We start from the raw sequence: 25,143 nt of genomic DNA, 5'->3' as shown, positions 1-25,143 counted from the left end.
TTGGCAGTACGTCCAACCGGCCTCACAACCGTAGACCATGTGTAACCATGTCAGCCCAGGACCTCCACATCCGGATTCTTCACCTGCGTGATCATCTGAGACCAGCCACCTGGACAGCTGATGAAACTGTGGGTTTGCACAACCGAAGAATTTCTGCACAAGCTGTCAGAAACCGTCTCAGGGAAGCTCATCTGGATGCTTGTCTTCCTCACTAGGGTCTTGACCTGACTGCAGTTCGGCGTCGTAACCGACATCAGTGGGCAAATACTCACCTTTGATGACCACTGGCATGCTAGGAAAGTATGCTCTTCACAGATGAATCCCGGTTTCAACTGGACTGGGCAGATGGCAGACATGTGGGCGAGTGGTTTGCTAATGTCAACGTTGTCAGAGAGCCCCGTGGTGGCGGTGGGATTATGGTATGGCCAGGTATAAGCTACAGACAATAAACACGATTGCCTTTTTTCGATGACAATTTGAATGCACAGAGATACTGTGATGAGATACTGAGGCCCATTGTCATGCTATTCATCCCCCTGCCATCACCTCATGTTTCAGCATGAAAATGCACAACCGCATATCTGTACACAATTCCTGGAAGCTGAACATTTCGTAGTTCTTCCATGGCCTGCATACTCACCAGACATTGAGCATGTTTGGGATGCTCTGGATCAATGTGTACGACAGCCGGTTCCAGTTCCTGCCAATATCTAGCAACTTCGTACAGAAACTAAAGAGTTGTGGGACAACATTGCACAGGCCACAATCAACAGCCTCATCCACTCTACGTGAAGGAGATGTATCGCGCAAGCATGGGTCAAATAGTGGTCACACCAGATACTGACTGGTTTTCTGATCCATGCCCCTACCTTTTTTTAAAGGTATTTGTGACAAACAGATGCAAATCTGTATTCCCGGTCATGTGAAATCCATAAATTAGGGCCTAATGAATTAATTTCAATTGACTGACTTCCTTCATATTGTGGTATCCCGGGAGGTCTACCCCAGGGGTTGGTGATAGAGGGGAGATACGTGTTGCAACGTTGGCTCCCTCTGCTGGGAGTACCTGGTAATTAGGGGGGAGTGCCAACCAGTTGTGCAGGCCACGTAAATGGAGCACCGTGGCACACCGCAGGAGAGAAAAAGAGGCAAGGAGTGAGTCGACAGAGGGGGATGAAGCTCCCGGGAGCACGAAGCCGAATATGAGAAGAAGAACATATGGTGGAGAATGCGGGCAACTCAGTATCTTTTGGTGCTGTGGGGTCGAGTGTACAGAGATAATCATGTAGGAACTGGTGGCTCAGTTTATTCTCACCCACAGAAGCAACAGGCTCTCCAGGAGCAAGCGCTGGAGGAGCAGCACCAACAAAACCTCTGACTGGTAGTAGAGGTAGCCTAGCTGAAAGGTGGTACGGCTCAGGAGGTTAGCACGAATCAGTTTCTGGTCAAGCTAAGGGAGGAAGATGATGTGGAGACGTATTTGTGCACCTTCAAGAGGACAGTGCAGCGGGAAGGGTAGCCCAAACCCAAGTGGGCCAGCCTTTTGGCAGCCTACATCTCCGGGAAGGCCCAGAAGGCCTATTTTGACTTGAATGCTGACCAGGCAGTGAATTATCAGGGACTCAAATGCAAGATCCTGAGCTGTTACGGATTCAGCCTTGCACATCTGGTCCATGACTGGGCCTTTAACTCTACCAACTCTCCCTGTGCTCAGATGAGCGACCTGGTGTGTCTTACCAAGGGCTGGCTACTGACCGACGTACCGTCCCTTCAGACAATCGATAAGGTTTTCCTGGATAGGTACCTTCGGGCCCTCCCCTACAAAATGAAGAAGGCAGTGAGCATGCAGAACCCCCAAAGCCTGTAGGATTTGTTGACTGTGGTGGAAACCCACCAGAACTACCAGGACCTGCTTAAAGTAGCCCGGGCGGAGAGAGCGGATGCGGGGTGGGGGATGGAAAGCACAGAGAGAGGCTATGAGCTGAAGGGGGCCTGGACGAAACCAGCCAAGGCCGTGAAGCGGGAGGGAGACCCGAACTGACGATGACGTCCGCTACTAGACCCAGATCAGAGGCGCTGTTATGAGTGCGGCAAGCCGGGACACCAGCTCAGGGGTAACCCGGATGGTGAGTTATGTCACCTCCTGTTAGGCAAACACCAAGACGGTCCCTCCGATGGTTCCAGTATGAATCGATGGCATCGACACCAGTGATCTGCTGTACTCCGGTAGCATGGTGACCTTGGCCCAACCACAGTGGCTCACATGAGAGGGGAAAGATGAACTGGGGGACAAGGAGATAATGGTTTCCTGTGTACACAGGGACATGAAGAGGTACCCAACCATGCCGATGCAGATAACCACCCTGAGGGGGGCGTGCCAGTTGCGCGTGGGGGCAGTTCCTAATGTGCCCGTGCCCATTCTCGGTAGAGATGGCATTCTCTTCCAGGCACTATGGAGGAGGGACCTGGGGAGGTGCGCGTCTGAGATAGGAAGGAGAAGGAAGTGAAAGGTATCACACTGGAGCTATTCCATTTATTTAGCTGGGTGGTTATCCGGTCAGAAATCCTGACAGTGTTTACCATCCACAAACAGATGGGCTAGTAGAACGCTTCAATAACACCCTAAAGCAGATGATGAACAAGGTCATTGAGAGAGACGGGATCAACTGGGACCAGCTTCTGCCCCACCAGATGTTCTCGGTGTACGAGGTACACCAAGCGTACACAGTGCTTTCCTCATTTGAGCTCCTGTATGGCCGTCGGCCCCGCGAACTGCTGGACCTAGCCAAGGAGGTCTGGGAGAACCAACCAACCCCCCTTGACAGCTTGGTGGAATACGTGGAGGAGATAAGGGAGAAGATGAGGTCAATTCGGCAAGTGGTGAGGTATACAACCGGGAAGACCAACCATGAGAGTTCCACCCGGGTGAGAAGGTATTGGTGCTGATCCCAACAACAGAGAACAAATTCCTGTCCATGGGCCCTAAGACATTGTTGAGCAGGTAGGTGATGTCAATTATAAGGTCCGCCAACCGAGGCGGGGAAAACCCCTCCAGCTTTACTATACTATGTGAACCTACTGAAAAGATGGCACGCACGAGAGGAGATGTGTGCAATGTGGACCCGGCCACAGCAGAACCCGCCCTCCGTCTAAGTTTCCATGCGGGTAGACCTCAGTCCGACCCAACGACAAGCGCTCTGAGAGGTGGTCCAGCAGAATACGGCCATGTTTTCCGAGGCACCAGGGAGCACGGATCTCGTGGAACATCATATCAACACGTCCGGGAGAAAAAGTGCGTAAACGGACATACTGGATACCAGAAGCCCAGAGGGCGGCGGTCCAGCAGGAAGTGATGATAATGCTGGGGGGGTACTGGGAGAGTCCCACAGTGAGTGGTCTAGCCCTATAGTACTGGTACCAAAACCGGACAGAACCGTCCACTTCTGCAACTACTTCTGGGGCCTGAACGAGGTCAGTATATTCGATGCCTACCCCATGCCCAGGTGGATGAACTGCTTGGGGAAGGCAAGATACGTCAGCACTCTGAACCTGAAGAAGGGGTGCTGGCAGGTGTCACTGACAGCAGCCTCCCGGAAGAAGACGGCATTCTCCACCCTGGGGGTTGGTGATAGAGGGGAGGTAGGTGCCGCAACGTAAGGGAGTCTCTGCTGGGAGTACCTGGGCTGGGCACCCTGACACTGATGGCACCAATTTGGGGTAATTAGTGGAGAGTGCCAACCAGGCGTGCAGGCCACATAAATGGAGCACTGTGGCACACCGCGGGAGAGAAAAAGTTAGAGGCAAGGAGTGAGCGGATAGAGGGGAACGAAGCTCCCGGAGGCACGGAGCCAAATATGAGAAGAAAGACCGAGCCAACTAAGTTATTTTGTTGTTAACCTCTCTAGGCTAGGCGGGACGAATTCGTCCCACCTACGTAACAGCCACTGCTATCCTGTGGCGCGATTTTCAAAACCTTAAAAATCCTATTACTTCAATTTCTCAAACATATGACTATTTTACAGCCATTTAAAGACAAGACTCTCGTTAATCTAACCACACTGTCCGATTTCAAAAAGGCTTTGAGCGCCTATGGACGACGTGGGAAGTGTCACGTTAGAGCAGAGATCCTTAGTAAATGATAGAGATGGAAAAGAAGTTCAACAAATGGTCAGACAGGCCACTTCCTGTAAAGGAATCTCTCAGGTTTTGACCTGCCATTTGAGTTCTGTTATACTCACAGACACCATTCAAACAGTTTTAGAAGATTTAGGGTGTTTTCCATCCATATGTAATAAGTATATGCATATTCTAGTTACTGGGTAGGAGTGGTAACCAGATTAAATCGGGTATGTTTTTTATCCAGCCGTGTCAATGCTGCCCCCTAGCCCTAACAGGTTAAAACCTGTTGGGGCTAGGGGGCAGTATTTCACGGCCGGATGAAAAACATACCCAATTTAAACAGGTTACTACTCTGGCCCAGAAAATAGAATATGCATATTATTAGTAGATTTGGATAGAAAACACTCTGAAGTTTCTAAAACTGTTTGAATGGTGTCTGTGAGTATAACAGAACTCATATGGCAGGCAAAAAACCTGAGAAAAATTGAATCAGGAAGTGGGAGAAATTAGAAATGTAGTTTTTCTTTTGAATCCCTTGAAAAACTACAGTGACATAGGATTTACGTTGCACCTCCTAACTCTTCCATTGGCTGTCAACAGTCTTTAGAAACTGGTTTTAACCGTCACCTGTTACCGGGAAGAAAATTGTGGCTCAGTCAATCACTGGCCAGTCTGAGGACAGGTGTCTTATGACGCGCGTGCACATGACTTTGTTGTTTTTTTATTTTTCTTCTGGGACTATTGCCCGGTTGTAAAATTATCGCAATTTTACGTTAAAAAATACCCTAAAGGATTGATTGTAAACATCGTTTGACGTGTTTCTACAAACGGTAATGGAACTTTGAACATTTCGTCTATGGATTTGCGTCCACGCCACATGGCATTGTAAAGTGTTCTGGATGGGTCAACAAAACGGACGTATTTGGACATAAATGATGGACTTTGCAGAACAAATGAACATTGCTTGTGGAAGTGGGTGCCCATCCGAGTGCATTCCGCCGAAGATCAGCAAAGGTAAGTAAATATTTCAAACATATTTTTTGAGATGTGTCGACGTCGTGGTTGTAGGCTAACTGTATAGCTTAGCATTGAAGGCTAAGTTCTGTACATTTTACATGTACATTTTAGTCATTTAGCAGACGCTCTTATCCAGAGCGACTTACAGTAGTGAATGCATACATTTCATACATTTTTTTTTTCTTCCGTACTGGTCCCCCGTGGGAATCGAACCCACAACCCTGGTGTTGGAAACACCATACTCTACCAACTGAGCCACACGGGACCACTGTACTCAGAATATTGAACAATGTGCTTTTTCCGTAAAGTTATTTTGAAATCTGACAAAGTGGTTGCATAAAGGAGTAGATTATCTCAAATTCTTTAAATAATTATTATAAATTTTGTCAACGTTTATGAGCTCTTCTGTAAATTAAATGTTCCTGTTCACCGGATGTTATGGGGAGAAAACATTTTCTGAACGTCACGCGTCAATGTAAAAATTGGGTTTTTGGATATAAATATCAACTTGATCGAACAAAAAATGCATGTATTGTCTAACATGATGTCCTAGGAGTGTCATCTGATGAAGATTGTCAAAGGTTAGTGCTTAATTTTAGCTGTATATCTGGTTTTGTGATGGCTATCCGTGCTTGGAAAATTGCTTTTTTTTTTTGCTAAGGTGCTATGCTAAAATAATCAAATGTTTTGCTTTCACCGTAAAGCCTTTTTGAAATCGGACAATGTGATTGGATTAACGATGTGAACTGTAACTCAGTAAAATCTTTGAAATTGTTGCATTGCGTTTATAAATGTTTTTAAAGCTGAATGCGAGCTGAGGAATTATGTTAATTCATTTGTCGGACCATGCTGAGGAACTTGACCCTGACTTCGCATGGTTAAATTAATTTAAAACTGTTTGCAAACAGGAAACTGAAAGGAACAACATGTTGTCGCGCAGGCATAACAAATTACACACCCAAGCAAGCAATCTGACCCCCCCTCCAGCCCTCTTCCTGTTCTTCTCAGTGCATTCATCATCGATTCCATTTTTCCTCACACACACACACACACACACACACACACACACACTGTATCTGGAATCATTACGAAAACAACGAGGAGGCTCTGTCTACCTCATAAATATTCCTGGTAATTGACCTGTCATAACTAATTGCTGAAGGGGGCAGGAGACTGGGAGTATGTATCGGTGTGTGTGTGTGTGTGTGTGTGTGTGTGTGTGTGTGTGTGTGTGTGTGTGTGTGTGTGTGTGTGTGTGTGTGTGTGTGTGTGTGTGTGTGTGTGTGTGTGTGTGTGTAAATGTCTATGCATTTGTGTATGTCCAAGCATGTGTGTGTGTCTAGGCATGTGTGTGTTTTTTTGTGTGTCTGTGTGTGAGCGCGCGCCTTGCTGCTAAAGCTACCATTCTTTGGTCTTGAGACTATGGGGCCTACAAACCAAACCAATGTGGAACGATCGGGTTTAATTTGATCTCAGTGCTGTGGCCGAGGGAGAGAAGAAGACAAGGTTGCTTAATGGGTGGCAAACAACTGGTTGAGATTGGACCGTTGGACTAGTTTGTATTTACTCTGGACTATAGGGTTGTTGCTGGGTGTCACGGGTTGCTTGTTTAATTATTTTATTCTTTCACTTTCTCTCACTCTCTCTGGTGGGGCGAGGTGAATGCGTGTGCTGTGAGATTTTTTCAGAGGTGGACATCCCGCGTATTTAAACACGCACACACAAAGACACACCCACCAACACACACACAAGCAGTCTTAGAGGGAAGTGACAGCCTACAAGCAAGGTTGCTGACAGGCAAACCCATATGTACACGTTCCTCTACTGTAAATACACGCGTGCAAACACACACATGTAAACACACAAAAGAGCCTTATATCCACACTCTTACTGACCCAGATACATGCACACACACACACACTCAAGACAGTCACACATGCATGCGCACCAACACACTCAAGAACGCACATGCACACACACACACACACTTGACTCAGCATAAACGGGCATCCTGGGGAGATGAGACGGAGCCCTGAGTGGTAATCACTGCACACTACACACACAGCACACTGAGTCAGCACTTCAGCCCGCCAGACATCATAGTGGGAGACATCATAGTGGGAGTAAGGTGCAACGGAGGCCCTTGTGGAGCCGAGTGGACCTCCATAGCGTGCCCACCAGAAAGATTTAGATTATTATATATATTTCCAAAACTTCATTTTGTACATTAAAGCACTGGACATTCTGTGGATTACCCATTTTCTACAAAAACCATCAGTGTCCTATAAAAACCTTGCATCAGAGTTTTTGTTCATTACATTTTTTACATTGAAAGTAAAGTGAAAGTAGTTATCCCCCTCCAATGTGCTGTGAAAGTTTCTTACTCTCAAGTTTATTTGAAAACTACAACTTTTAAAACAAGGTTTTCCAAGGATGCAGATATAAAGCAATCGTGTGGATATTTTGTCAATAGGGTACATTTTTGTCTAGGCATACTCGCGGAAACCTGTACCTGGAAGGGTCCACTGGGGTTGACGTTGATGTTGGCCTGAATCCAGTCAGGACCCTGGTTCCCATCCAGAGTCCAGACCCGATCGCCCACAGAGGCGATGCTCTTCACCCTCAGCCACACATTCAGGGAACCTAGATGTGGAGGCAGAAAAGAGGGCCAGGGATAAGTTCAGGGGTTTTGGAGGGGGTGTATGTGTTTTGTAAGTGTGTGTATCTGTCTCTTTACGTTAATGTCGGTACCTTGTGATTTATTTGTATGTGAGGCGTATACTTTGACTTTACATGCATACAATATACATATTAAGTACTGTATATTATTTTCATCACACCCTGGTGTTAGGATAATATAATCTCAAGGTGGGCAGCCGAGAGCTAGGGAGAAAGCCACTAACCTAAGTTATGCATTGAAATACCACTACTGCTTGTGTTTAGGAGAACCCAATATATTATTCACAAATCTCAGCTGGGTGCAGAAACAAAGGAAAGTGTCCTCAGGTGAAAGGGAAAATAAATGTATATACTCTCAGAAATAAAGGGCTACAACCGCTTGTCACATGGGTGGCACCCTGGAAGGTCCTCCTTTGTTCTTTTAGTTATAGGTACATAATTGTACCCCAGTTCATACCTTAGAGAGTACTTTTCTCCACAGGTACAAAAGCAGGCTTTGTGCCTTTATACTGTATAGTACCACCACAGTAACAAAGACATTTTCCCCTTGTAAAAATGCACCTCCACCATAGACCGCTTAAACTTGTACAACATTTCCACTCATTGGTGGCCAAAAATAACAATCTGAAAGCCATGCCCCACAAACCACGCCTACAATATAATTCCACAGTATGCATGTCTTGCTGAGTAAATTGTAGAGTTACCACCCATGATTGTGTATGTTAGTGACAGAGACATGGTTGTTGAATTTGTTCATTTTCAGTCCTGTGGCCTTTACCAAGTGAGTTCCTAGGCGTATGTTATCATTATAATTACACTTTATGATTGCATATCTCATAAGACCTTATTTTGAGGCCTAGTTTTACCCTAATACAGTGGCCTGAAACTAATGGTTTACAGGCCACATCAGGTCTGTAAGTAGGCTCCCAGATTTAAAAAAGATCCTGGTTGAATGATTTCCTGCTTATCCCTCCCGTTTCCAGGAATCTTCCAACTGGGATTTCTGGAACGCTGGGAAATTTGGGAAAGTTACCAGAATATTGCAACCCTACCTGAAAGTTACATTAACAAGAAGTAAGAAAAATAAAGCTTAACTTCTTGTTAACCTCTTACATCTAGACATTCCGCTAGCGGAACACCAATCCAATATCCAATGATAGGGCGTGGCGCGAAATACAAACTCCTCGAAAATCCGAAAACTTCCATTTTTCAAACATATGACTATTTTACACCATTTTAAAGACAAGACTCTCTTGCTGTTCTTCGTCAGAATGCACTCCCAGGACTTCTACTTCAACAACAAATGTTGGTTTGGTTCCAAATAATCCATAGTTATATCCAAATAGCGGCATTTTGTTTGTGCGTTCAAGACACTATCCGGAGGGTAACGAAGGGTGACGCGCGGACGCATATCGTGACAAAATTTTTAAAAAATATTCCATTACCTTACTTCCAAGCATGTCAAACGCTGTTTAAAATCAATTTTTATGAGATTTGTATCGTAAAATAGCGATAATATTCCGACCGGGAGTCATTGTTTTCGTTCAAAGACTGAAAAAGTAAAATGGACTCTTCACGTGCTCACCCGTCTCATTGTTCTCAGATCGACCACTTACCAAATGCGCTACTGTTTTTCAGCCAGTAACTGCAGAGTCATCATTCAACGTTCTGGCGCCTTCTGAGAGCCTATGGGAGCCTTAGAAAGTGTCACGTTACAGCAGAGATCCTTTGTTTTGGATAGAGATGACAAAGAAGGCCAAGAAATGGTCAGACAGGGTACTTCCTGTACAGAATATTCTCAGGTTTTGGCCTGCCATTTGAGTTCTGTTATACTCACAGACACCATTCAAACAGTTTTAGAACCTTTGGAGTGTTTTCTATCCAAAGCTACTAATTATATGCATATTCTAGTTTCTGGGCAGGAGTAATAACCAGATTAAATCGGGTACGTTTTTTATCCGGCCGTGAAAATACTGCCCCCTATCCATAACAAGTTAACCTCTATGGGACCGGCGGGACGAATTCGTCCCACCTACGTAACAGCCACTGCCATCCTGTGGCGCGATTTTCAAAATCTTCAAAATCATATTACTTCAATTTCTCAAACATATGACTATTTTACAGCCATTTAAAGATAAGACTCTCGTTAATCTAACCACACTGTCCGATTTCAAAAAGGCTTTACAACGAAAGCAAAACATTAGATTATGTCAGCAGAGTACCAAGCCAGAAATAATCAGACACCCATTTTTCAAGCCAGCATATAATGTCACCAAAACCCAGAAGACAGCTAAATGCAGCACTCACCTTTGATGATCTTCATCAGATGACAACCCTAGGACATTATGTTATACAATACATGCATGTTTTGTTCAATCAAGTTCATATTTATATCAAAAACCAGCTTTTTACATTAGCATGTGACGTTCAGAACTAGCATACCCCCGCAAACTTACGGGGAATTCGCTAACATTTTACTAAATTACTCACGATAAACGTTCACAAAAAGCATAACAATTATTTTAAGAATTATAGATACAGACCTCCTCTATGCACTCGATATGTCCGATTTTAAAATAGCTTTTTGGTGAAAGCACATTTTGCAATATTCTAAGTACATAGCCCAGGCATCACGGGCTCGCTATTTAGACACCCGGCAAGTTTAGCACTCACCATAATCATATTTACTATTATAAAAATGTCATTACCTTTTGTTGTCTTCGTCAGAATGCACACCCAGGACGTCTACTTCAATAACAAATGTTGGTTTGGTCCAAAATAATCCATCGTTATATCCGAATAGCGGCGTTTTGTTCGATGCGTTCCAGACACTATCCGAAATAGTAAAGAAGTGTCGCGCTTGGCGCAATTCCTGACAATAAAATTCAAAGTATTCAATTGCCGTACGTCGAAGCATGTCAACCGCTGTTTAAAATCAATTTTTACGTCATTTTTCTCGTAGAAAAGCGATAAAATTCCGACAGGGAATCTCCTTTTCGGCAAACAGAGGAAAAAAATCCCAAAGGCGGGGGCGGTCGGGGTCACGCGCATAAGCTAGTGTCTCTTGATGGGCCACTTGAGAAAGGCGATAATGTGTTTCAGCCTGGGGCTGGAATGACGACATTCTCTTTTTTCCCGGGCTCTGAGAGCCTATGGACGACGTGGGAAGTGTCACGTTAGAGCAGAGATCCTTAGTAAATGATAGAGATGGCAAAGAAGTTCCAGAAATGGTCAGACAGGCCACTTCCTGTAAAGGAATCTCTCAGGTTTTGACCTGCCATTTGAGTTCTGTTATACTCACAGACACCATTCAAACAGTTTTAGAAAATTTAGGGTGTTTTCTATCCATATGTAATAAGTATATGCATATTCTAGTTACTGAGTAGGAGTGGTAACCAGATTAAATCGGGTATGTTTTTTATCCAGCCGTGTCAATGCTGCCCCCTAGCCCTAACAGGTTAAGATGGCTTGCAAAGTGATTTGTAATTCCTATTGGAATCCAGCCACAGTTAGGATATCCATCCGTTTTTTGTTCACCTGCATTCATAATGACTGTAGGGTTAAGAACATATTGAGGAGACTACCTAAGCCATTTAAACTAGAACAACCATTTCAGCAAAAAAATCGAACTAACTGATTAGATTAGTTTAGAAAACTGTATATTTATATATACAATCAATATACATGCACAAACACAGATATTAAAAACAATGCCATTTTTTTTACCTGCGGTAGTGCATGCTGGGGAATATGATAATGATAATAATGGTACAAATGTGCCTTTTTAGGGTACTACCCCAGTGACAAAGCCTTAAGTTCCTTAAAAAAATCAGCATTGTACCGTATTGAGGGTAAACAAAATATGTACCTTCACATTGAAAATATGGAGTACGCAAATGTACCATTATACCATTATACTCTTTATCCACTCAGATAGCGAATTACACCATGTGAGATCCTTGTGTACCTTTTTTGGTTCTCCAGGGAACAATACCGTACCCATATTTCTAAGAATGTACCCTGAGATTGGGTTAAAAAACACAACATTGAAATCAGACAACAACTGAATACACACAAACATGCACCTTGTGAACACAGACAAGAGTATAAACATTTGCTCTTTCTTTTTGTTGATACTTCACATTCTTTGTCTTACCAGTGTACAATCTTCCTCATGCACACAAACACGCAGATGCATGTATGCGCGTTGTACGTGTGCATACAGACGAGCACATAGACACACACAGACTTTAGTACTTAACTGTAATTTTGTTCCTGTTGTTTTTTCTTGTCTAGTGTGGCACCAGATTCATCAACCCTTGACAACCCATTATCCCAACCTGGCGAGATGGACCACAGGGAAGAGGTAGGCATTCTGACGGTGTGGTGCCAGGTAAACAAGCTCTCCCTCAATGTCGCAAAACAAAGGAGTTGATTGTGGAACCAGGCTGGGCATGCCCCCATCCTCATCAACAGGGCTGCCATGGAGACGATCAAAAACGTAAAGTTCCTCGATCTACACTTCTCTGAGGAGCAGAAATGGTCAAATCACCCAGACACCGTGGTGAAGAAGGCATGATAGCTACTCTTTAACCTCGGGAGGCTGAATAAATTCGGCCTGACCCCGAGGGCCTTCACAGTCTTCTACAGGAGCACCACGAGAGCATACTGTCGTGGTACAGCAACTCTATCGACGCTGACCGCATGGCACTACAAAGGATGGTACGCTCAGCAGAATGCACCATTGGGTGCACACTGCCTTCCTTCCAGGACACCTACAACACAAGGTGTCACAGGAAGGCCAAGAACATCATCAGGGACTTCAGCCACCTGAGCCACGGCCTGTTCTCCCCGCTTCCACCACTCAGACATGGGCAGTACAGGAGCATCATGGCTAAAACTAATAGACTGGCCAATAGCTTCTACCCCAGACAATCAGGATAATGAATAGCCACCAGTAGTCATCGACCTGCTCCCCCTGTCCCCTCCCCATAAAATATGTTTTGAAATAGCAATATGTATGATAATGTTATGAATTCCAATTTGTTGTAGTGAACATTAGCTAGGTGGGTAGGTGGCTAACTTTAGCTAAGCTACGGGTTAGGGTTAATTAAGGTTAGGGGTTAAGGCTAGGGGAAGGGTTAGCTAAAATGCTAGATGTCCTCTTAAACCTTGTCACATAGCTAGTCTCTGAAGTCTCTACCTGAAGTAAAGTAAATATTCAATCTCTCCCTATCCCAGTCTGTTGTCCCCACATGCTTCAAGATGGCCACCATTGTTCCTGTTCCTAAGAAAGCAAAGATAATTGAACTAAATGACTATCGCCCCGTAGCACTCACCTCTGTCATCATGAAGTGCTTTGAGAGACTAGTCAATGATCATATCACCTCCACCTTACCTGCCACCCTAGACCCACTTCAATTTGCTTACTGCCCCAATAGATCCACAGACAATGCAATCGCCACCACGCTGCCCTATCCCATCTGGACAAGAGGCATTCATATGTAAGAATGTTGTTCATTGACTATAGCTCAGCATTCAACACCATAATAGCCTCCAAGCTCATCAAGCTCGAAGCCGTGGGTCTGAACCCCACCCTGTGCAAATGGGTCCTGGACTTCCTGACGGGTCACCCCCAGCTGGTGGAGGTAGGAATCAACACCTCTTTGCTGATCCTCAACACTGGGACCCAACAAGGTTGTGTGCTCAGCCCCCTCCTGTACTCTCTGTTCACCCATGACTGTATGGCCAAGCACACCTCCAACTCAATCATCAAGTTTGCAGACGACACAACAGTAGTAGGCTTGATTACCAAAAATGATGAGACAGCCTACATGGAGGAGGTGAAGGCCCTGGAAGTGTGGTGCCAGAAAAATAACCTCACTCAACGTCAACAAAACTAAGGAGATGATTGTGGACTTCAAGAAACATCAGAGAGAGCACCCCCCTATCCACATCGATGGGACCGCAGTGGAGAAGGTGGAAAGCTGCAAGTTCCTCGGCGTACACATCACTGACAAACTGAAATGGCCCAACCACACAGACAGTGTGGTGAAGAAGTTACAACAGCGCCTCTTCAACCTCAGGAGGCTAAATAAATGTGGCTTAACACCTAAAACCCTCACAAACTTTTACAGATGCACAATTGAGAACATCCTGTCGGGCTGTTTTACCGCCTGGTACAGCAACTGCACCGCCCACAACTGCAAAGCTCCCCAGAGGGTGGTGCGGTCTGCCCAACGCATTACCGGGGGCAAACTTCGCGCCCTCCTGGACACCTACAGCACCCGATGCCATAGGAAGGCCAAAAAGATCATCAAGGACATCAACCACCCGAGCCACTGCCTGTTCACCCCGCTATAATCCAGAAGCCGAGGTCAGTACAGGTGCATCAAAGCTGGGACCGAGAAACTGAAAAACAGCTTCTATCTTAAGGCCATTAGACTGCTAAACAGCCATCACTAGCACATTAGAGGCAGCTGCCTATAGAAATAGTTTAGGAATCACTGGCCACTTTTAGAAATGGATCACTAGACACTTTAATAATGTTCTGTATCTAGCATTACTCATCTCATACGTGTAAACTGCACTCTATACTAATATACAGTATCTTTGAAACACTTTTAATTGTGTTAAGATATTGCATCACCCATTTCATACAGTCAAAGTCGGAAGTTTACATACTCCTTAGCCAAATACGTTCAAATGAAAAACGGCTTGCAAGCCTCCCCCTTTTTCCTCCAAACATAATGATGGTTATTATGGCCAAACAGTTCTATTTTTGTTTCATCAGACCAGAGGACATTTCTCCAAAAAAGTACGATCTGTGCCCAATGTGCAGTTGGAAATCGTAGTCTGGCTTTTTTATGGCGGTTTTGGAGCAGTGGGTTCTTCCTTGCTGAGCGGCCTTTCAGGTTATGTCGATATAGGACTCGTTTTACTGTGGATATAGCTACTTGTGTACCTGTTTCCTCCAGCATCTTCACGAGGTCCTTTGCTGTTGTTCTAGGATTGATTTGCACTTTTCGCACCAAAGTACATTCACCTCTAGGAGACAGAACGCGTCTCCTTCCTGAGCGGTATGACAGCTGCGTGGTCCCATGTGGTTTATACTTGCGTACTGTTGTTTGTACAGATGAATGTGGTACCTTCAGGCGTTTGAAAATAGCTCCCAAGGATGAACCAGACTTGTGGAGGTCTAAAAAAAAATTCTGAGGTCTTGGCTGATTTTTTTTGATTTTCCCATGATGTCAAACAAAGAGGCACTGAGTTTGAAGGTAGGCCTTGAAATACATCCACAGGTGTACATCCAATTGACTCAAATCATGTCAATTAGCCTACCAGAAGCTTCTAAAGCCATGACATCATTTTCTAAGTGTATGTAAACTTCCGACAACTGTATGTATATACTGTATTGTATTCTATACTACACTACAGACTGTTAAACAGCCATCTCCAGCACATCAGAGGCTGCTGCCTATAGACATAGATTAGTGCCTTAGACCACTGCGCCACTCGGGAGGCCCGTATAAATATTCTTATTCCATTCCTTACTTTACGTGTATTTTGGGTATATGTTGTGAAACTGTTAGATATTACTTGTTAGATATTACTGTACTGTTGGAGCTAGAAGCACAAGCATTTCGCTACACCCGCAATAGCATCTGCTAAACACGTGTATGTGACCAATAAACTTTGATTTGATTCTCTACCATAGTGTTTCCCAACCCTGGTCCTCGAGTACCACCAACAGTACATAGTTTTGTTGTAGGCCTTGACAAAACATTCATTCAACTCATTGAGGGCTTGATGATTAGTTGACAAGTTGAATCAGGTGTGCTTGTCCAGGGTTACAACAAAAATGTGTACAGTTGGGGGTACTCGAGGCCCAGGGTTGGGAAACACTGCTCTACCAGACTTTCAGCTCCCACATTGACGTTTCAGAAACTTGTGAATGTGGGGGCACATTATCTACCTTCAGAAATCCCCACATGCGGGCATCAGACACACTTCTCCCGCATATGAGGACAGCGACTGTCAAGCTGCGCTGTCACAATCCACCACCCCTATGCTGGTATGACGACCATCATAATCTTCTGTTCTTTTATTCACTGACTGAGATCTCATCTCTGGAGAGGGACGGAGTCAGACTGCGTTGGCCTGCTATCCTCATCTGAACCCAGCACAGTATTAGCACAACTATGTCACACACACACACACACACACACACACACACACACACACACACACACACACACACACACACACACACACACACACACACACACACACACACACACACACACACACACACACACACACACACACACACACACACACACACACACACACACACACGTATGTGGTGAAGGAAATATGCAACTCCTCCATTGTGACTGCCCTGAGGTGCCGTTAATATAGTGACCCCATTCACTCACGTGAGAGCAGGTGAGAGCAGGCAGTGAGGGATGGAGGGAGGGAGGGAGGGAAGAAAGAGAGTGGGGTGTGAGTGACAGTATGGCGATCAGCTACTTGACCTGAGAGTGATAAGTCACAAGCATTGTGACCGCATAACAGGTTGACATGTTAGTGACAATGAACCACAGGGGGAGGTCAGGGGAGCAAGCTACTGCATATAAAGAGGGTTGAATAGCACTGCTGAAGAATATACTGTAAGGGTTGTATAGACGTGAGGGGCAATGCCTATGGAGGTTTTGCATCTTCCAGCCTCTCATATCTGTAAATGTCTGTCATGTCTGTGGTGTCTTGGAATAAACAGACAGTCAGTTCCACAAAGAACAATTAAGTACTTTTCTATTCTATTACTTAGTGTGGACGGTGACATACTGTAGCAGTTTAAATATACAATAGATAGCAGGTAGCTCAAGGGCAGTGGAAACAAATAGGAATTGCACTAGTTCCTTGAACATTCTGTATCAACAAATAAATCCATCATCCTGAAGAAGTAAGAACTGTAAAAGAAAACAAACATCCTGTTGCAGTGATAGAAAAAAATACTAATCTGTGTAACGTTTTCAAAGGTGTCTGACTCATCCCAAACAGCCATTCATCTTCTTAATGGCAGTCTTGCCGAGCTCTTAATTGGAGCACTAACAAGCACCACTCTTTTAAACAGATACACTGGCGGAGTGTGTGTGAGTGTGTGACGGGGTCCTTGTGCACAGTGAGGGGAGGGTGTGTGCAAGTGCGTGTGTGCAATTTGTCTTTCTGTGATTCATCACATCCTATCTCCTCGACTCCTTCCGAACTATATTGGAGAAGGTCCACGGTCCCGCCCCTCTGACATTCTTCTCTGATGGTTTATAAGGAGGCAAGGAGAGAGGATGCTAGGAATCAAGGAACGTTGAATTGAAATTCCTCAATGTTGACCAAACAGGAAATTTGCTAGGAGGCTATAAGCAACAGCCCTGCTTAGTCGATACAGAGCAAGCATCTTTAGGTGATCTTCGATTGTGTGATGAGGTTGAATGGGGGCAGGGAGGTAGAAGATGCCCTTAGACACATCTAGAATCAGCTAGATCTAAAATTGTAGCCTTGAAACTCACACTCTGTTAGATTTGTTTACTATCAAAGAGTGTGGGCACCAAGCAAAATGTAAATTGTGGAAACATTTAAAAGTACTAACGTTAGTGTCAAGGGGCAAAGTCCTCCAACTTTAATGGGGACCAGTGTGAGCTGTGAATACTGTGTGGGCAGTGATGTTGTAACAGGTAGTAGCTGGGTCGTGTTCAATAGGCACAAAATGGAAGAAACTGTCCTAAACGAGCAGGTCCAATAACAAACACCTGTTTCTGTTTTTGGTTGCACAACATTTTGAAATCTTAACTTGGGATATCTGTCCACTGCTAGGGAGCAGAAAGAAAGAAAGAAAGAAAGAAAGAAAGAAAGAAAGAAAGAAAGAAAGAAAGAAAGAAAGAAAGAAAGAAAGAAAGAAAGAAAGAAAAGAAAGAAAGAAAGAAAGAAAGAAAGAAAGAAAGAAAGAAAGAAAGAAAGAAAGAAAGAAAAAGAAAGAAAGAAAGAAAGAAAGAAAGAAAGAAAGAAAGAAAGAAAGAAAGAAAGAAAGAAAGAAAGAAAGAAAGAAAGAAAGAAAGAAAGAAAGAAAGAAAGAAAGAAAGAAAGAAAGAAAGAAAGAAAGAAAGAAAGAAAGAAAGAAAGAAAGAAAGGCTTGCTCAGTCATAGATACACAGCACAAAAAAAGGCAGGCAGACATGTGGCCATGTCTCAACTCACAACATGCAGCTGTTGTTTAGCTACTTCTCTGTGTAACAGCTGGCTGTGTCTATCACAAACAAAGCATCCAACACCATAAGTGAGCCTGAGTATTGCGCTGTAAATAGAGATGGTTCATTCGCGATTGACCTCCCTGATAGTCTGAACACGAGAAAAACTTAGAGCAAAAACACACACACGCACAAGCTCCTTCCCACACACACGCTGACACACTCCTTTCATCAAACACCCTGTCTCCTTCTCAGTTCCGTCCCGACCCTGTTAATGGTTTAATGCGAAGCCCGCTGGCCTTTTCTTTATTTATTTATTTGGCGAGCCTCCCACTCGGAGGGCATTTATCAAAGCTCACTTCACTCCTCCGCCCATCCCTCCATCCTCCCATCCTCCCATCCTCCATCTGCCATGACAGGGTTACTGAGGGGATTTCTTTCTCTTTGTTTTTCTTTCCCTCTCCTTCTCTCTCGCCTTCTAGTAAGGAAAATAAAGTGGAGCCCTGTAAAATATTTATCGATCGGTTGAAGTAATGCAATAAAGCTTGTCTCTGCGATTGTCAGGTGGGGAGAGAGAGAGAAGGGCTAGGCACAGCTCAATCAGGTTCGCTGTCCTGGGGAGTGAGGAGAGGATGAGGAGGAGGTGTGACAGGGCCTACATGTATTAGTACATGTAGGTGGATCCTTCTTCCTAGCCTCCAATATGGAAGTTTGAGGGGAGGGTTTTCTAAGATATTTTGCTATGTGTACCATACATGGATGTACCAAAATAGACAACAAATGGATAAAGTACCTTTAAGAATATAACATCTAATTAACATATATATAAACATTTTGTGCTTTTGCAATTCCGCTTTACTTCACCTTTTTTAAAGGAGTGGGGCAGTAATTTTTTCTATTAGATAGGATAAAGACAGATTGGAAAGAAAGGAGGAGAGATTATGCTGAAATAGCAGTGGACTGGATTGGAACCCATGCTGTAGCAGTTTAGACACATTTTCTTGCCACGTCAGGAAAAGTTGGACACAATACGAAATCTGAAAAATCTTTGTTTACCTAGCAGTCTATATACAGTATTTATACAACGGAGTCGGTCTAATCCTAAACGCTGATTAGTTAAAACTACTTTCCAGCCGGTGTCTATTCTACAAATGACCACCGGCTAAATCTATGACGCTTAAATGCCTATTTACTCTGTTCCATCTGTCTCATCAGCCCAGCCAGGCATTTATAAACTTGATCTCCACTATAAAAAGCATCTAGACATTATCTCACATTTCTTTTAGACTAACATTTAGTTTCCAACAGCGGAGATTTGTATAAACCTTGCTGTCTGTCTCTACGACATTTGCAACATTGTCTCAATATTCCAATTAAATCTCCAGCTGTCCCATAGTAAGTGTCGGGACAAGACAGCCAGGCAGCGTTTCTCAGCCAGTAGAAATCTTGAATGAGCTGGCATAATTTTTGGGATGTATACAAAGAAATGTAAATTGAAAAAAGGTAAAATGTGCAGCTAATTTGCAGTCTTTCCAGCTTCAGTTTGAAGTGATTGTGTTAGCTGTGCTGTTGGCTAGCGGCTCTGAACAACAATGTCCTGACGAGAGAGCACATTTTCTATGCCAGGTGAAATCGCGCCTCATTAGCTCATTGTTATGGATGTAACCAAATAAATGTCACTAGAGAACAGGTAAAACAAATGCGGCGACTTATTCTGTTATTCTGGCTGCACTTTTTGACGTGACTGCAAGTTAGCCACAGTTGGCTAGCTAGCAAGCAAGGGATAAGAATGTTGCCAGCCAGTATGGCAATGGAACATTTAGAAGAAACGACTGGGTTGCGTCCATAGATACAGAACAAAAAGGCAACCAAACCGATAGAACGACCAAACCGATAGAACGAATGACCAGCCGGCTTGGGTAGCAACCCTAGATTTGTATTGGGACTATATCTTGTGGAAGAATGAAATAGTATTAGTAAATTAATCAAAATATAATTTTTAATGAAAATATGTCAATCATTATTTGAATAGGTTGGTAAACCATTTTAATGAGCTGCGTTTGAAGTTGCATGTGAACATTTCAGTGATACTTCCTGAGAAGCCGGTGTTTGGAGGATATATTGGCACGGTTTGTCGGCCCTTGGTCCTAACACCCGTGCCAATATATCCTTCAAACACCAGCTTCTCAGGCATTATCACTTAAATATTCACATGCAACTTCAAATGCATCTCATTAAAATTAACAAACACGTAAAGCAGATGTCAGAGAATTAATTAATGACCTAGCACGCCAGTGAAGCAAGATAAAATATATATCACAAATATAGCTAGATGAACATAGCTATAGCCATCAGTCTTGTGTGTTTTCATGGTCATCACTCACTCACTGTTAAGTTTGTCAAGGTCATTGCATGGGGTTGTTCAATGACATACATGTATTTGTTTGAAATCTATCACCTGATGGTTTCAATTCAGAGAGACAAATAATAATGTTTTGTTGAAAAACACTTTATTTCCAACATAGTTGTAATGTACTGCACTGACACAAATTACTGATGATTGGTTGAAAGAAATTGATAATAAGAACATTGTTGGAGATGTACTATTAGATTTCAGTGCAGCCTTTGATATTATTGACCATAACCTGTTGTTGAAAAAATGAATGTGTTATGGATTTTCAACCTCAGAAATGTCTGAATACACGATATGGCAATCTAATAGAACACCGAGTTTTCTTTAATGGAAGCTTCTCTAATGTTAAACATCTAAAGTGTGGTGTACCACTGGGCAGCTCTCTTTGCCCTCTATTTTTTTCTATTTTTTACCAATGACCTGCCACTGGCATTAAACAAAGCCTATGTGTCCATGTATGCTGATGATTCAACCCTATACGCACCAGCAACCACAGCTAGTGAAATCACTTCAACCCTAAACAAAAAGTTGCAGTCAGTTTTAGAATAGGGGTTGCAGTACTAAACTGGTCCTGAACATCTCTACAACTAAGAGCATTGTATTAGGTACAAATCATTCCTTAAGTTCTAGACCTCAGCTGAATCTGATAATGAATGTTGTGGCTGTCGAGCAAATTGAGGAGACTAAATTACTTGGTGTTACCTTAGATTGTAAACTGTCATGGTCAAAACATATTGATTCAATGTTTGAAAAGATGGGGGGAGGAACGTCCGTGATAAAGAAGTACTCTGCTTTTTTGACACCACACTCCACAAAGCAAGTCCTGCAGGCACTAGTTTCATCTTATCTTGACTTTTGTCAAGTCATATGGTCAAGTGCTGCAACAAAGGACCTAGTTAAGCTGCAGCTGGCCCAGAACAGAGTGCCATGTTTTCCTCTTCATTGTAAATCAGAGGGCTAATACTACGCATGCCAGTCTCTCTTGGCTAAGAGTTGAGGAATGACTGACTGCATCGCTTCTTGTTTTTATAAGAAACAATGTGTTGGAAATGTCTAATTGTTTGCAAAGTCAACTTACACACAACACTGACACACACACTTACGCCACCAGACATGCCATCAGGGGTCTCTTCCCAGGTGCAGAACAAATTCAAGGAAACGTACAGTATTATACAGAGCCATGATTGCATGGAATTCCCTTCCATCTCACATAGCACAAGTGAACAGCAAACTTGGTTTAAAAAACTAATAAAACAACACCACACAGCACAATGCCTCTCCCCATGTGACCTACTTTTTGTGTGTATGTACTGACATGCATGTGTAACTGATACATACACACAGACACACTACATGTTCCTGTTTAAATGTATGTCAATCGTAAAGTATTTTGTCTGTAGTGGTTTTTTTTTCTTCGTTACGTGTCGGAACCCAGTAAGACTAGCTGTAGCCATTGGTGTCGGCTAATAGGGATCCAAATAAAATAAAATTAGCCTCACTCTCAGGATTACTGCTAGGTTTTACACAGTCAAATTAAATAAATACATGTTTAATAAAGAACTGTACAAATGATACACTTGACATCAATATATATATATTTTTTATAAATCAATACAGTAATATGAGATCTGTATTTAAAATATTTACATTTAACATTTTAGTCATTTTGCAGAGGGACTTTCAGTTAGCTAGCTATCTTAAGATCAATGCACTAAGTGAGACAACCACATATACAGTCAAATATACAGAATACGAACATTCCATTCCAGCCAAACAATGGATATAAATCCATTTTAATACACATCTAAAATCTATTAATAAAAAATCTGAGAACAGTAAGCGTTTTTGAACGAAACTCTTCATGTGTTCCAGGGGAAGCGTCTTAGTCGGCTAGCTGAAACCATTCAGCAGTGCTTATCTTTCATGTTAATTTAGGATTAGCTGACGTTCACAACAGATGGCGTGGAAAAATTGGCTCACACTTGGAGCAATAATAAGTAACCTCGCTGTAACGGCTGTCTTCGTGAAGAGAGGACCAAGGCGCAGCGGGTTGCGTGCTCATCATTATATTTATTGAATGTGAACACCAAAAAACAATAAACAACGAACAACGAAACGACAACAGGAAACAGTTTTGCATGCTACACCAACGCAATGCAAAAACAACTACCCACAATTAACAAACATAACACATCCCTATATATAGGACTCTCAATCAAAGGCAACTACAAACACCTGCCTTCAATTGAGAGTCCAACACTCAATTACCTAACATAGAAAATACTAAACTAGAAAGAACATAGAAATACAAAAACATAGAACATAACCCATAACCCGGAAATAATAAATCAAACACCCTTCTAAACAAACCACCACCCCGAACCACATAAAACGAATACCCTCTGCCACGTCCTGACCAAACTACAATCACAAATAACCCCTATACTGGTCAGGACGTGACACTCGCTACCAGCGACCAGTTATTTTCAATGAAAGGAGACACGAGGAGACATACAACGACTTAACTGTCAGCAGCGAGTGAGCTAGCGACCATCATTGAAAATGTCCCAATATTATGAAAATTTCAGCTACGGAATCGCACAACAGCTGATTGGGGGAGGGCAGGTCTTACTAGTAGGCTTTGACATTGGCTAACAACAAAACTGCCATCATGCAAGCCGTTTGAAGGATATGCCCACAGGGGGTGATTTCAACAACTTGGGCCGGGATGACATTTCTGCTATGCATCATTGAAAGGCAATGTTATAGCGGGCGCGGAGATCGCATTCAAAGTAAACACTGCAGATGTCGGCTCAATCGGAAATTACCTTTAAACGTTCACTGTGCTACAATGTAGATCTTCCAGGGTCCGGATTGAATCCTGGCCTTGATTGCTAATTACTGCTCCAAGTCTGAGCGCTTAACTGTAAAACTACTGGAGATGTAGAATCTTAATTTGAGCCAGTTTGTTACAACAGGAAAATAATCATGGAACAAGAGGAAATGTGAATTATTATGTGGATTATAATTAAATGGACATTTTTCTGTAGGTCTTGATACATTGTAAATTAGGGCAAATCTGTCTGAAATGTTAAAGATGTCCTCCAGCGATTTTGAACTTTTACTGTTGAAAAGTGATATCCCAAGTATAAATACAGTAAAGTACACACACTAAAGGTAAAAAAAAAAGGTTTTGCGCAAAATAGTGTTTACTTTAGACACACCTGGAAACTTCAACTTCAGTCCATGATGTCATTGGCATCCCCCCTTGCTTAAGGAGAAATAGAGAATAAAAGAGGAAAGTCCCACCCCCCACTTGACATATCTGGACCACTTATTGAGATGCGCCTTTGTTAAGTAAATCAGGTGTTAAATGGGGTGAAAAGAAGATTGGATTTCCACCTTAAAGTGGAAATTACAAGTTTTAGAAGCCTTTTTAACCTTAAATACACTACAAGTTTGCATTTCCTGCAGTGCAAGAAAATTCTCATTAACAAAGGAGTGATCAAATTAAGATCATTCATCTGTACGTCTGAAAACGTCTGACAAATTTTGGAGGCTTATTTTTCACTGGCCTTGTTAATAAGTTCAAAGGCTGCAGGTCAAAAGATAGTATTATAACAAGCGAAAACAGTTCCCAAAAGGCAAGTTGCCAATGGACTAATAGGCTTGCGTTGCCAGACCCCAATTCTCCCATTCACTCTGAAAGCATGGCAAGAGAGGTTAAAAATGCAAGTGCTGTGCCACACACACTCTGCCAATCTCCCACTCCTATTCAACCTTCGTCACGGTATTTCCATAATATATGACAGCATAAGAGATGGCCATATACATTATCATCGCTACTCTATTCTATTAATATCCACTGTGTCCTTCAAGTAGCGGGAATATGACATCACACGAGGCCTGTTTGTCGAGCCGCGTACAACGCCCTAATTGATAAAAACAACGATGCTGCATTTGATCCGTAGGAAACCCATTTCTCAGGGACTGAAGTGCTAGATAACAAATTGTATGACTCTTAATAGTGTTGTGTTGACAACTCTTGGAGGAACGCAACAATCTGCTCCCGAGGAGGAGGGAGGGGAGGAGAGAAGGAGGATGTGTGGGTGTCAGTGGTGGTGTCACAGTTTGGCTACTGTGCTCGCATAGTCCCTTAAAAGACATTCGCTTGAAAATTTAGTAAAAAGTGGCAATAGTATTGTTTGTACTTTTTGAGACGCCGTAGCCAATGTACACTTCCTCTTAAAAAGTCAGAATGAATCTAAGGTAACTCAAGAAATCTATAATTAATTTACGCATTTTTGCAGAGGAGATCTTAGATGTTTGGTGCAGTATTTCTCAAGTATAAAAATGTGCATGAGGACGAGTCATCTCTCATTGAATGACAACAGGCTCTTGATTGAGGAATCCCTACTGTTGACCAATCACTGATGAGGGGGCGTAGACATGGCTCGGGAAAAGAAAGCTGCCACAGACAGCTGAAAAACACCTTGTCGAAGTCCAAAACTAACAAAAAAGTCAAAATGTCATCATAATATATGCATGAACTGTTCTGAACTGTTTTGTCTGGCAAGCATGCAGAAGCCTTTAGGCTCTCTCTCACTTACTCCCTTTCTCTCTGTCACTTTTTCTCTACTAGTTCTTTCCTTCTCCCTCTTTCTTTGTCTCATT

At 43.1% G+C, this 25,143-nt stretch overlaps 1 protein-coding gene across 2 annotated transcripts in view; it reads right to left on the bottom strand.

The window, feature by feature from the left end:
- LOC106561882 (MAM domain-containing glycosylphosphatidylinositol anchor protein 1) overlaps positions 1 to 25,143 on the bottom strand; it is a 471,396-nt gene that overhangs the window by 29,309 nt on the left and 416,944 nt on the right. For both annotated transcript variants that reach the window (XM_014126165.2, XM_014126164.2), the window contains exon 17: positions 7,649 to 7,779. In XM_014126165.2, the coding sequence (XP_013981640.1) occupies positions 7,649 to 7,779 (131 nt within the window). The remainder of the gene's footprint in view (positions 1 to 7,648; positions 7,780 to 25,143) is intronic.

This window comes from Salmo salar, chromosome ssa11 (assembly GCF_905237065.1).
Source record: "Salmo salar chromosome ssa11, Ssal_v3.1, whole genome shotgun sequence".
Classification (NCBI taxonomy): Eukaryota; Metazoa; Chordata; class Actinopteri; order Salmoniformes; family Salmonidae; genus Salmo; species Salmo salar.
The sequence above is the reverse complement of the archived record's forward strand: the minus strand, read 5'-3'. Positions and strand labels throughout refer to the sequence as shown.